The sequence below is a fragment of the Centroberyx affinis genome, unplaced genomic scaffold, assembly GCF_046629955.1.
Source record: "Centroberyx affinis isolate AG114_WGS23_722 - 3 ecotype Tasmania unplaced genomic scaffold, CSIRO-AGI_Caff_v1 ptg000272l_1, whole genome shotgun sequence".
NCBI lineage: Eukaryota > Metazoa > Chordata > Actinopteri > Beryciformes > Berycidae > Centroberyx > Centroberyx affinis.
The window spans coordinates 138221-151592 of NW_027278952.1; the positions used below are offsets into that span (position 1 = coordinate 138221).

The 13372-nt window shown below is 38.4% G+C and overlaps 2 gene segments (V, D, J or C); both read left to right on the forward strand.

Annotated features, from left to right (window-relative positions):
* Positions 1-7299: 7299 nt before the first annotated feature.
* On the forward strand, positions 7300-10032 carry LOC139638011 (T cell receptor alpha variable 26-1-like). The segment is given in 4 exon segments: positions 7300-7345; positions 7515-7685; positions 8937-9085; positions 9955-10032. Coding segments are annotated over 4 exon segments (444 nt in total).
* Positions 10033-10307: 275 nt separating this feature from the next.
* On the forward strand, positions 10308-10897 carry LOC139638020 (T cell receptor alpha variable 26-1-like). The segment is given in 2 exon segments: positions 10308-10353; positions 10530-10897. Coding segments are annotated over 2 exon segments (414 nt in total).
* Positions 10898-13372: the final 2475 nt, after the last annotated feature.

The window sequence follows — 13372 nt, forward strand, 5'->3', positions numbered from 1 at the left end:
AGGGGTTCAACAGGAGAGGATAAATTGGATCCTTTTTTTCTAAGAGTGTCCGCTCCACTTATTACAGAGCAATTAACACATATATTTAATCTTTCTATCACAACAGGAATATTTCCTAGTGTTTGGAAATCAGCCCATGTAACTCCATTACATAAAGGAGATGATAGAAATGATCTAGATAATTACAGACCAATCTCCAAATTATCTTGTCTAGCAAAAATCCTGGAATCTTTGGTAAATAACCAACTCAAGGCATTTCTTTCAAGTCACTCTGTATTAAGTACGCACCAATCTGGATTTAGAGCTAACCACAGCACTATCTCAGCTATTACATTAGTTACAAATAATATAGTTTCCGCTCTAGACAATAAGAAACATTGTGCTGCCCTATTTATAGATCTGTCAAAAGCATTTGATACAGTTGATCATCCTTTGCTCTTACAAAGGTTATGCAGTATTGGCTTTGATGGAAAGGCTTGTGATTGGTTTCAGAGTTATTTGTTTGAGAGACTTCAGTGTGTAAAGTCGGGAAGTGTCCAGTCTGAGTTCTTGCCGGTAACAAAAGGTGTTCCGCCAGGTTCAATTTTGGGTCCTGTCCTCTTCACCATTTATATAAATGATATTGTCTCTTCATTGAGTGGCTGTCAAGTCCATCTTTATGCTGATGACACCATTGTATATTGTATTGCTGATTCTGTACAACTAGCCATTGAGAACTTGCAACTTTCCTTTAATGCTCTACAAGATGCTCTTATCAATCTTACACTGGTACTTAATGCATATAAAACAAAATTCATGCTGTTTACTAGAGCCAGAACTATTGATCACAATTGTATGCATATATCCACTGCAAATGGATCTAACATTGAGAAAGTTACTGAATATACTTATCTTGGCATCTGGCTTGATGAGAAATTTACTTTTAAATACCATATAGACAATCTTGTTCGCAAACTGCGTCAAAACATTGGTTCTGTTTCTGTAAAAGAAGCCAGCTTCCCTATGATTAGCAGAAAGAGGATTGTTGAGGCAGTTTTCCTATCAGTGTTGGATTATGGGGATGTAATTTACAGAAAGGGCGTAATAAACATTGGTATTTGTTTATATATAAAGCCCTCGTTGGAAAGCTACCACCCTACATTTCAGTGATGCTGGACTGGAACCTTGGACCCTATCAAACTCGCTCAAATGACTTTCTTATGCTTAAGGACCCCCAAGCACGGTCTAAATTTGGACAATCAGCCTTTTATTTTAGTGCTCCTAATTCTTGGAATGATCTTCAACACACACTAAAAATCAATACTCTACTAACCTATGGACAATTTAAAACCATGATCACAAACCTCCCTGCCTCAATGTGTAACTGTTTTAACTGATTTTCTTTATTCTCATCTATGTCTTGTCCTATTTATTTAAAACTTTGAACTTGTTTGTAACTCAACATCATTCTAAATGAGGGCAACCTCAATGGTTATTCGGGTTTAAATAAAGGTTTGAAATGAAATGAAGGAAGCAAGATGCTCTCAAAATGCCATTTGATTTGCTGAATCTCATTATTGAGTGTTTTATGTTCCCGTCTAGCTCTGCAATTGAGGGAATCCCCTGCATTACCTTATGAGTTAACACCCCCATTTTATTTTTTCCAGGGAGTGGAGTTCATACCAAAGAGTGCCTGTAAATTGGAGAAGACCAACACCACTACAACAACAACAGTGTCCATCCTAACAGAAGTGGAGCGGGTGTGATGCTGTTCCATTCATGGTTTCTAAAGCAGTTCACTCCTCCTCCTTGTTCACTTCCGCTCCATGCGAGTATCACTCCACATGACAGATATACAGCAGCTGCCTCTTACAGTGGAGTGACAGTTTACACACTCCTGGAAGGAGATTCAGCTGTTGTGACTTTAAGAAAAGAGGATGGACTTCCTGTACGGCTGATCAGAAATACAGCAGACCTCGCATAGTTCAGTTTTAGGATTATTGGTGTGTTTTTCTTCCAAGATGCTGCTGTCAGCGTACTCACTGCTCTTCCTCAGCATATTTACCAGTAAGTTACTGTGACTGATTCTTTTAGATTTCACTCCAATAGATTATGACATTGTTTTTCGGGAAATGTATGACCATTTTGCATTGAGATTTTTTTGCCACACAGAACAAACTGTATATATGTCACGGAAATCTTAATTTATTAAAAAATATTTGTGTCAAATTATTTTTATGTAGGTGTATCCTGTGCGGACCTCAGTCCAGTCAAGAATGAAGAGTACAGCTTAGAAGGCAGCACTGTTACTCTGTCATACAATTACTCCAAAACTGCTGACGGTGGTGATTATTTCTTCTGGTATCGCCAATATCCAGGAAAACCACCAGAATTCCTCCTGTCCATCACAGGTTATAAAACGTCAGCAGAGACTCTCAAATCAGATGCAAGATTCTCTACTAAACTGGCTGAAGGAAAGCGTGGTGTGGATCTGGAGATCTCCTCTGCTGCAGTGACAGACTCTGCTCTGTACTACTGTGCTGTGCAGCCCACAGTGACATGAAACACCAAAACTCAATACAAAAACCTTTTGTGCATAAATCCTGTATGCAAAGACAATGCAATACTCCACAATGTCCACTAGATGGAGGTAAATACAATTAAATAATAAATACAAGTAAATAAAGTTCAAGGGCAGAAAGAGATAGAGTGTTTGTTATTGCATATCAATTAAATTGCAGAGTGTTAACAATGAAGTATGATTACATAAATAAGAGAGTATTACACAGCAAGCTGTATGACACCTCTAACCTATACAGATGAGAGTCATCTGTATAGGAACTGTTACCTGTTCACTTAAGAAAATCTACAGTAAATCAAAGCGCTTTGAAACCTGAACATTGCTTCATGCTGGTTTCTTCTGCACTTCATCACTTCGTGGAAAGCAGATACCATCCTAGGCAGTGGGTTTCACCCTCCAACCCAATCCTTTACTGACACTTTGCAGTTCATTTATAAGTTCATGCCAGTCAAGAAAAATAAACAACCAACAAATAATTGAAAAGACTTTCACACATGAAGGGAAAGTGGTACAAAAGTGTGTATTGTATACAATCGGTAATTGGAGTAATAACACAGGGTTGTGAATGAGCCCTGTCACTCTGAACAAGCTCCTCCTTCAAATCTACCAACTTAGTTTTTAAGATGAAGACAAAACAGTGGGACTCAGAGCCTGCTCTCTAGTTGCTGTATCTCATAGTTACTGAAGAGTGCAGCTATGATGTCTCTGCTCATTTCAGTGTTGCTGGTTGCTATGTGCTTTGGTATGATCGAACTCTGTTCCCTTGATATTAATCCAACATTTTGCATATGGATTTGTTAACATTACATTGATACTGTTTGCTGTTGTTCTACAGAATGCAGAGCACAAAAAGACAACGTGCTACAACCAAAAGGAGATGTGACTGCTACTGAAGGAGAGGCAGTAACACTTGGCTGTGAATATAACACCAGTCAAACAAACGCATATCTCTACTGGTACAAGCAGGATGTAAACGACATTCCCAAATTCATCCTTAGCCGCTATACGCTTGGCTATGAGAACAGAGTGGATGGGTTAAAGCAGAGATTTCAGGTCATGCTGGATCCCACCTTAAGATCAGTTCCTCTGACGATCCAGAAGCTGCAGCCGTCTGACTCTGCTGTGTACTACTGTGCTCTGCAGCCCACAGTGACAGGAAACACCAAAACTCAGTACAAAAACCTTTAGTGCAGACATCCAGAATACTAGAACAGCACAATAGTGCACAACCTCCACTAGAGGGAGGCAAACACAATTCAATGCCAATGGTATATTATACTGCAGTCTAGTTTCTTTGCACTAATGACAAAAGCAGTAGAAAAAAAATTCAAAGAAAGAATGAGGAAGCGTGTTTGTTGTAGCATGTAACACTTAAACTCGGCAGAGTGTGAGGTGTTGTGGGATGTTTACTATGTACATGAGGTATTTAATTTAATTTCAAACCTTTATTTAAACTCGAATAACCATTGAGGTTGCCCTCATTTACAATGATGTTGAGTTACAAACAAGTTCAAAGTTTTAAATAAATAGGACAAGACATAGATGGGAATAAAGAAAATCAATTAAAACAGTTACACATTGAGGCAGGGAGGTTTGTGATCATGGTTTTAAATTGGTTAGTAGAGGTATGATTTTAAATTGTCCATAGGTTAGTAGAAGTATGATTACATAAATAAGACAGCATCACACAGCTAGCTGTATGACACCTCTAACCTATACATCTGAGAGACATCTGCCAAGGATTTCCACTCTCCACACACTACAACAGATAATCTCACACTAAAACAGATAATCCATTAATTTTTAGGGGGAATATTTTGGACTAAAAACAGAATCTTGATGAGTACATCAGTGTTTTTATGAGATCATTTCTCACTTTAACCTAAACAACTACTCAGATTTGATACAAACGTAATAGCTGTAGTACTTCTATGTGAGTGAAATACATCAGCAGTATTTCGACCTCTGCACATCTCTGTCCTTCCAGGTGTAAATGTTTGTCCCTGTGAAGATAGGAGGTGCAGAAGAAGAGTAGAGACTCTGTTTAAATAAAGATTAAAAAATATTTCTATCTAGAGGTGGGGCTTCAAGGTGACATGTCTTCAACAAGAGTCCTACTTACTTACTTGGTAAAACAAACCATGTTTTTTTATAATCTACACACTAATTCAAAGCTTATCAGTAAATAGGACTAGCATTATCTATCTTATGTTTTCACTTTTACTAGTAAAATACACTTTGTTCATGTTTACTACACTATGACACTGAACACACTGCTTCAAATCACAGATGAGCCTAATATTAGTATATCATTCTTTTAATTTTTTGCTTGTAAGATGCAGTGTGTTCTTGTCATTATTTATTGTATATAGTTTTACTTGCAGGTTTTACATTGAACTTAATTATTTTATTTTATCATACTGCTTTTTTCCCCCCTCACTACTGCTGTTTTTTATGCATATTATCTTTATTGGATGTTGTAACCTCTGTTTTGAAAAGTGTTTTTTTTAAATACATTTTAGTATATTATTCTTTGGCATTAGGGATTATATTATTTTTTACCATTTAACAATTGTATATTACACAAATAATATTCCTTATGATTCTAGGTGACAGTGTCCAGCAGGAGATCACATCAACCAGGACTGAAGAGCATATTTTTGAGGGAGAAACTGTCACTGTCTTGTACCTTCAAAGTTATTAGCTCAGGTGCTAATACTTTCCTTTGGTACAAAGAAAGGCCTAATTCCAGACCAGATTTCCAGCTCCTGACCACTGACTCAGGCTATAAGCCACCGACTGAATTCACTCATCCTCGACTGTCTGCTAAAATGAATGAGCAGAAGACCCGTATGTATCTGGAGATCTCCTCTGCTGCAGTGAGAGACTCTGCTTTGTACTTCTGTGGTTTGAGGTCCCCAGTGACAGGAAACCCAGATTCACTCTACAAAAACCTGACATCTCCTGACAGATTATTTAGACATTCCTCCTTCTATTTAAAAATACTGTCATCAAGTGGAGTTACATGTTACACTAACTAAATTATTTAGTTTTTTACACTTTCATAAAACACACATAATCCCATTTCACAGTGTCGCTGGTAGAGGCAATTGACAAGGGAGTCCTTTATCTCCACTAATTTTGTAAAAGGAGGAGCTTTATTTTGGAACAGAGCAGCTACTGTGTTCTTTTGCATCATTACTCAGTACACTTCAGCGACAATGTTACTCCATTTAACCTGGATGATTATATTTACATTTCATACTGGTAAGTGTTCTGTAACTAGAGATTTGATAATTTAACAATTTAACAATCTGGTTAAAAGCTTCAGCTAAATAAAAAAAGTAAATTCTGATATTGTTATTATTAAAAAGCAAATTTAACTGACTTTTATGTCCTTTTTCTTTCCAGGATCCTCTGAGGATTTAATTAAACCATTTAAGGATGTAATGCTGGTTTTAGAAGGAGACAGTGTTACTCTCTCCTGCAACTACTCTGTCTCTGCAAACAACCTTTTCTGGTATCGACAGTACTCCAGCTCATCTCCACAGCTTCTCATCATGGAACATTCAAAGAAAACAACCAGGTTGTCTTTTAAACATGACAGAAAAAGGAAAGAGTTTCATCTGGAGATCTCCTCTGCTGCAGTGACAGACTTTGCTCTGTACTACTGTGCTGTGGAGCCCACAGTGACAGGAAACCCAGAGTCACTGTACAAAAACCTTTGGAGAACTTTAAACACACCGTGACAGCACCAATACCATGTTAAGGGGACGGACCACCAGTAAACACAAGAAGTTAATAGAGTGTGGAACATACAGAAAGGCAAGGGAATTAGTGGCTCTTCATTTACCAGTTTGCTCGAATTTCATCCAACCTGTTATCACTGTACTGTTGCTGTTGTGTATTGTTAAAAGTAAACCCTGTTATAAATCACTTAGTATACAAAATCAATTTTACATGAGAGACATCTCTTTTTAACCCACTATGTCAAATGTAATCTGGCGAATTGTTTAAATACATGATCGTGAGTCCAATCTAGACTTTCATTTTTACACTTAAAATTCACGATGTTATCTATTAAAATTTACTTCTGATATAGATGTAATTGACAACAGGATCCTTTATCTCCACTCTGTTAGTTATTGCCGTTGTGGATGAGATGTAGTAGCGGACCTCATATTGTCTTCTAATACCTTGTAACAATGTGAATACTAAATTGTATTGTATGTGTTTCTCTCTATGCTAGAAAAACACTAATGTTATTTCTATCTGCCATGACTAATAAATGAAGTTACATGATGACTGCAGCTTCACTGTCAGAACTATAACTCAGAGAAAATACAGAGAATACAGAGAAACATCCCCATTTAATTTTTTTCCAGGGTGTGGAGTTCATGCCAAAGAGTGCCTGTAAATGTGAGAGGACCAACACCACTACAAGAACAACAGTGTCCTCCTAACAGAAGTGGAGCGGGTGTGATGCAGTTCCATTCATGGTTTCTAAAGCAGTTCCACTCCTCCTCCTTGTTCACTTCCGCTCCATGCGAGTATCACTCCACATGACAGATATACAGCAGCTGCCTCTTACAGTGGAGTGACAGTTTACACACTCCTGGAAGGAGATTCAGCTGTTGTGACTTTAAGAAAAGAGGATGGATTTCCTGTACGGCTGATCAGAAATACAGCAGGCCTCGCATAGTTCAGTTTTAGGATTATTGGTGTGTTTTTCTTCCAAGATGCTGCTGTCAGCGTACTCACTGCTCTTCCTCAGCATATTTACCAGTAAGTTACTGTGACTGATTCTTTTAGACTTCAGTCCAATAGATTATGACATTGTTTTTTGGATGACCATTTTGCATTGAGATTTTTTTGCCACACAGAACAAACTATATATGTGTCATGGAAATCTTAATTCATTCAGAAATATTTGTGTTAAATTATTTTTATGTAGGTGTATCCTGTGCGGACCTCAGTCCAGTCAAGAATGAAGAGTACAGCTTAGAAGGCAGCGCTGTTACTCTGTCATACAAAAACGACAAACCTTCAACTGGTGATGAATTCTACTGGTATCGCCAAGACCCAGGAAAACCACCACAGTTCCTCATCTATCACTCTGCAACAGGTTCAGTATTGAACAGAGCAGATCTAACCTCTAGACTGTCTATTAAAGTGAATAAGGATAACATCCAAATGGATCTGGAGATCTCCTCTGCTGCAGTGACAGACTCTGCTCTGTACTACTGTGCTGTGAGGCCCACAGTGACAGGAAACCCAGAGTCACTGTACAAAAACCTGACAGCCAGGAGCAGAAGATAACACATCTGTACATTGACAATGGAAACCATAAGAGAAAGGGACTCAGAGACATTGGTGCTCAACAGACAAACCATTTTGGACATTTTTCTGTATTAGGTCTAAAACAATGATCTTAACTCCTTTTTCAGTTTATCACTGGTGCATAATAATTTAAAAAAAATTTAAAAAATAACAACTGTGTCCCATCCTCTCTAAATTATATGCAGTAGATTCTCCCTGTTTACCCAAGTTAAATTCAGTTAACTGCTGCTGCCACTTGGGGTCACTAAAGTACTTTAACTGTCTTTTGTCCCTGATGAAAGGAGACAAGATGCCTCAGTGATGCTCAACTTGACATTTCTTAACTTTTACTACTGGTGAATATTTTGTTGAAAACTTAATGAAGCTATTTTTTTTCAATCTTCATTTATCCAGGAAAGTCAACTAGGCATGCTTGCACTTTTACTTCAGCATGCAATGATTTGCATCCAGGCAGTGTGGATGGAAGGAAATTCAGTGTAGAAAAACCTGATGATGACCCATAACCCCACCCTGCTGAGATCAGTGATGTCACTGCATATAATAAGAGGAGGTACATCCTGTACAGCAGGGAGAGCTGAGGCTGTCAGGATCAAAAATACAGCAGACTTCAGTTTTAGCATTTCTTGTGTGTTTTTCGTCTAAGATGCTGCTGTCAGTGTCAGTGTGCTCAATACTATTCCTCAGCATATTTATTGGCAAGTTACATGTATACAGTGAATGAGTCTCTTAAAGCTCAATCCAATGGACGATTGCATTAAAACCTGGGAATGTTATTTCAGTTTCTCTTAAGTTACTGAACCGCATAACAAGTTATAAATGTGTCAGGAAAACCTAATTTACTCACTAACTTCTGTATGAAATTATTTCCATGTAGGTGTCAGCTGTGAAGAACTCACTCCAGTCAAGACTGAAGAGTACAGTTTAGAAGGCAGCACTGTTACTCTGTCATACAATTACTCTGTAGCAGCTGGTGATAATTTGTTCTGGTATCGACAATATCCAGGAAAACAACCAGAATTCCTCCTGTACATCTCAGGGTTTGGCAGCACAAGAGCAGCAGAGTCTCTTGAATCAGACACCAGGTTCTCTACTAAACTGGCTGAAGGAAAGCGTGGTGTGGATCTGGAGATCTCCTCTGCTGCAGTGACAGACTCTGCTCTGTTCTACTGTGCTGTGAAGCCCACAGTGACAGGAAACCCAGAGTCACTGTACAAACACCTGACATCTCCTGACAGATTATTTAGACACTTCAGATATTCATTTTAATACCAACAGTGCCATCAAGTGGAATTATCAGATCAGCATGTTGACATGTTTCACTGGAAAAAAAAAAGCTCAATTATTTGATCTTTCACAAAATAGACTTACATTTTTACACTTAAACTTCACAATGTTATTGTTTGTTATTGACTTTTGAGACAGAGGTAATTGACAACTGTATCCTTTATCTCCACTCTGTTAGTTATTGCCGTTGTGGATGAGATGTAGTAGCGGACCTCATATTGTCTTCTAATACCTTGTCATGATGTGAATACTAAATTGTATTGTATGTGTTTCTCTCTATGCTAGAAAAACGCTAATCTTATTTCTATCTGCCATGACTAATAAATGAAGTTACATGATGACTGCAGCTTCACTGTCAGAACTATAACTCAGAGAAAATACAGTGTTATGAGAGTAGGGAGAGATATAGGGAGGAGAAAACTGTCACTGAACTATAGAAGAGAAAGGAACTTCCATATTCATAAGTGTTCAGTACATAAACTATTATCTTTATTTGATGTCACTGTATTACTGCATATTTTGTCAACTGTTTCTCACCATACTTACAGGTGTTTTACAACATGTTATAAACCAATTATCTCTTCCTTTAGATGTTAGCTGTGAAGAACTAATTTAAGGAAGCAAGACGCTCCCAAAATGCCATTTGATTTGCTGAATCTCATTATTGAGTGTTTTATGTTCCCTTCTAACTCTGCACTTGAGGGAATCCCCTGCAATACCTGGATGTGTTAACACCCCCTTTTGGTGTTGGTCCATTTTATTTTTCCCAGGGAGTGGAGTTCATACCAAAGAGTGCCTGTAAATTTGAGAAGACCAACACCACTACAAGAACAACAGTGTCCTCCTAACAGAAGTGGAGCGGGTGTGATGCTGTTCCATTCATGGTTTCTAAAGCAGTTCACTCCTCCTCCTTGTTCACTTCCACTCCATGCGAGTATCACTCCACATGACAGATATACAGCAGCTGCCTCTTACAGTGGAGTGACAGTTTACACACTCCTGGAAGGAGATTCAGCTGTTGTGACTTTAAGAAAAGAGGATGGACTTCCTGTACGGCTGATCAGAAATACAGCAGACATCACATAGTTCAGTTTTAGGATTACTGGTGTGTTTTTCTTCCAAGATGCTGCTGTCAGCGTACTCACTGCTCTTCCTCAGCATATTTACCAGTAAGTTATTGCGATTGATTCTTTTAGATTTCAGTCCAATAGATTATGACATTGTTTTTTGGGAAATGTATGACCATTTTGCATTGAGATTTTTTTGCCACACAGAACAAACTACATATGTGTCACGGAAATCTTAATTTATTAAAAAATATTTTTGTTAAATCATTTTAATGTAGGTGTCATCTGTGAAGAACTCACTCCAGTCAAGAATGAAGAGTACAGCTTAGAAGGCAGCGCTGTTACTCTGTCATACAAATACTCCAAAACTGCAGCTGGCAATGAGTACTTCTACTGGTATCGCCAAGACCCAGGAAAACCACCACAGTTCCTCATCTATCACTCAGCAACAGGTTCAGTATTGAACAGAGCAGATCCAAAGTCTAAACTGACTGTTAATGTGACTAAGGAGAAAACCCAAATGGATCTGGAGATCCCCTCTGCTGCAGTGACAGACTCTGCTCTGTACTACTGTGCTGTGAAGCCCACAGTGACAGGAAACCCAGAGTCACTGTACAAAAACCTGACAGCCAGGAGCAGAAGATAACACATCTGTACATTGGCAATGGAAACCGTAAGAGAAAGGGACTCACAGAGACATTGGTGCTGAACAGCCCAAACATTTTGGACATTTTTCTGTATTAGGTCTGAAGCAGTAATCTGAACTCCTTTTTCAGTTTATTACTGGTGCATAATTAATTTAAAAAAAAACAAACAAACAAAAAAAACAACAACAGTGTAGTTGATTTTGTGTTGTTGATTTCATAGTCAACAAGGGGGGGACTGTGGAAGAAAACTCAAGATGGTCACCTCACTGTAAACCTTGTGCCATAACTTACTATGCCAGAGGTCTTGTTGTCAGAGTGGCTCCTGGATGTCTCCAAGATGTCAATGGAAGCTCTAACTTAAGACATAACATGTCTTGCTTATACTCTACTTTGGTGACCTGTTTTAATGTCAGCACATTCTGTACATCCTTGGAACATACATAAAGGACTGGTTCAATCTCTTTCTCTTTGAAGAAGTGTATGTAGCCTCCTGCTGTGTGCATCTCTTCCTCTTGCAAGAATCTCAATTCAATAAATATACATTCAAGTAAGATGAACCTCTGACTCCAGACATTTCTTCAACATCCATCCTCTCTAAATTAGATGCAGCATTCTCCCTATTTTTCCAAATTAGATTCAGTCAGTTAACTCCTGCTGCCACTTGGGGTCGCCAAAGTACAAAGTGTCCTACTGCACCTTTAACTGTCTGTTGTCCCTGATGAAAGGAGACAAAATACCTCAGTAGTGCTCAACTTAACATTTATTAACTTTTCCTACTGGTGAATATTTTATTGAAAACCTCTCAGTCTACTTCAGCACACAATGAGTTGCATTCAGGCAGTGTGGATGGAAGGAAATTCTGTGTAAAAAAAACCTGATGATGACCCATAACCCCACCCTGCTGAGATCAGTGATGTCACTGCATATAATAAGATGAGGTACTTCCTGTACAGCAGGGAGAGGTGAGGCTGTCAGGATCAGAAATACAGCAGACTTCAGTTTTAGGATTATTTTGTGTGTTTTCTTCTAAGATGCTGCTGTTAGTGTCAGTGTGCTCAATACTGTTCCTCAGTATATTCATCGGTAAGTTATATAGTGAATTGTTATTCTACTGTTCAGTCCAATGGACAATTACATTAATACCTGGGAATATTATAACAGTTTCTATTGAAGCCCAGAACAAGCTCTAAAAGTCTTGGGAAAACCTTAATTAACCACTAACTTCTGTATGAAATTATTTCCATGTAGGTGTCAGCTGTGAAGAACTCACTCCAGTTAAGAATGAAGAGTACAGTTTAGAAGGCAGCACTGTTACTCTGTCATACAATTACTCTGTAGCAACTGGTGATAATTTCTTCTGGTATCGACAATATCCAGGAAAACAACCAGAATTCCTCCTGTACATCTCAGGGTTTGGCAGCACAAGAGCAGCAGAGTCTCTTGAATCAGACACAAGGTTCTCTACTAAACTGGCTGAAGGAAAGCGTGGTGTGGATCTGGAGATCTCCTCTGCTGCAGTGACAGACTCTGCTCTGTACTACTGTGCTGTGCAGCCCACAGTGACAGGAAACCCAGAGTCACTGTACAAAAACCTGACATCTCCTGACAGATTATTTAGACACTTCAGTTCTTCATTTTAATACCAACAGTGCCATCAAGTGGAATTATCAGATCAGCATGTTTACATGTTTCACTGAAAAAAAAGCTTAATTATTTGATCTTTCACAAAATAGACTTACATTTTTACACTTAAACTTCACAATGTTATCGAATATTATTGACTTTTGAGACAGAGGTAATTGACAACAATATCCTTTATCTCCACTCTGTTAGTTATTGCCGTTGTGGATGAGATGTAGTAGCAGACCTCATATTGTCTTCTAATACCTTGTAATGATGAGAATACTAAATTGTATTGTATGTGTTTCTCTCTATGCTAGAAAAACACTAATTTAATTTCTCTCTGCCATGACTAATAAATGAAGTTACATGATGACTGCAGCTTCACTGTCAGAACTATAACTCAGAGAAAATACAGAGAATACAGAGAAACATCACCTTTTTATTTTTTCCAGGGAGTGGAGTTCATACCAAAGAGTGCCTGTAAATTTGAGAAGACCAACACCACTACAAGAACAACAGTCTCCTCCTAACAGAAGTGGAGCGGGTGTGATGCTGTTCCATTCATGGTTTCTAAAGCAGTTCACTCCTCCTCCTTGTTCACTTCCGCTCCATGCGAGTATCACTCCACATGACAGATATACAGCAGCTGCCTCTTACAGTGGAGTGACAGTTTACACACTCCTGGAAGGAGATTCAGCTATTGTGATTTAAAGAAAAGAGGATGGACTTCCTGTACGGCTGATCAGAAATACAGCAGGCCTCACATAGTTCAGTTTTAGGATTATTGGTGTGTTTTTCTTCCAAGATGATGCTGTCAGCGTACTCACTGCTCTTCCTCAGCATATTTACCA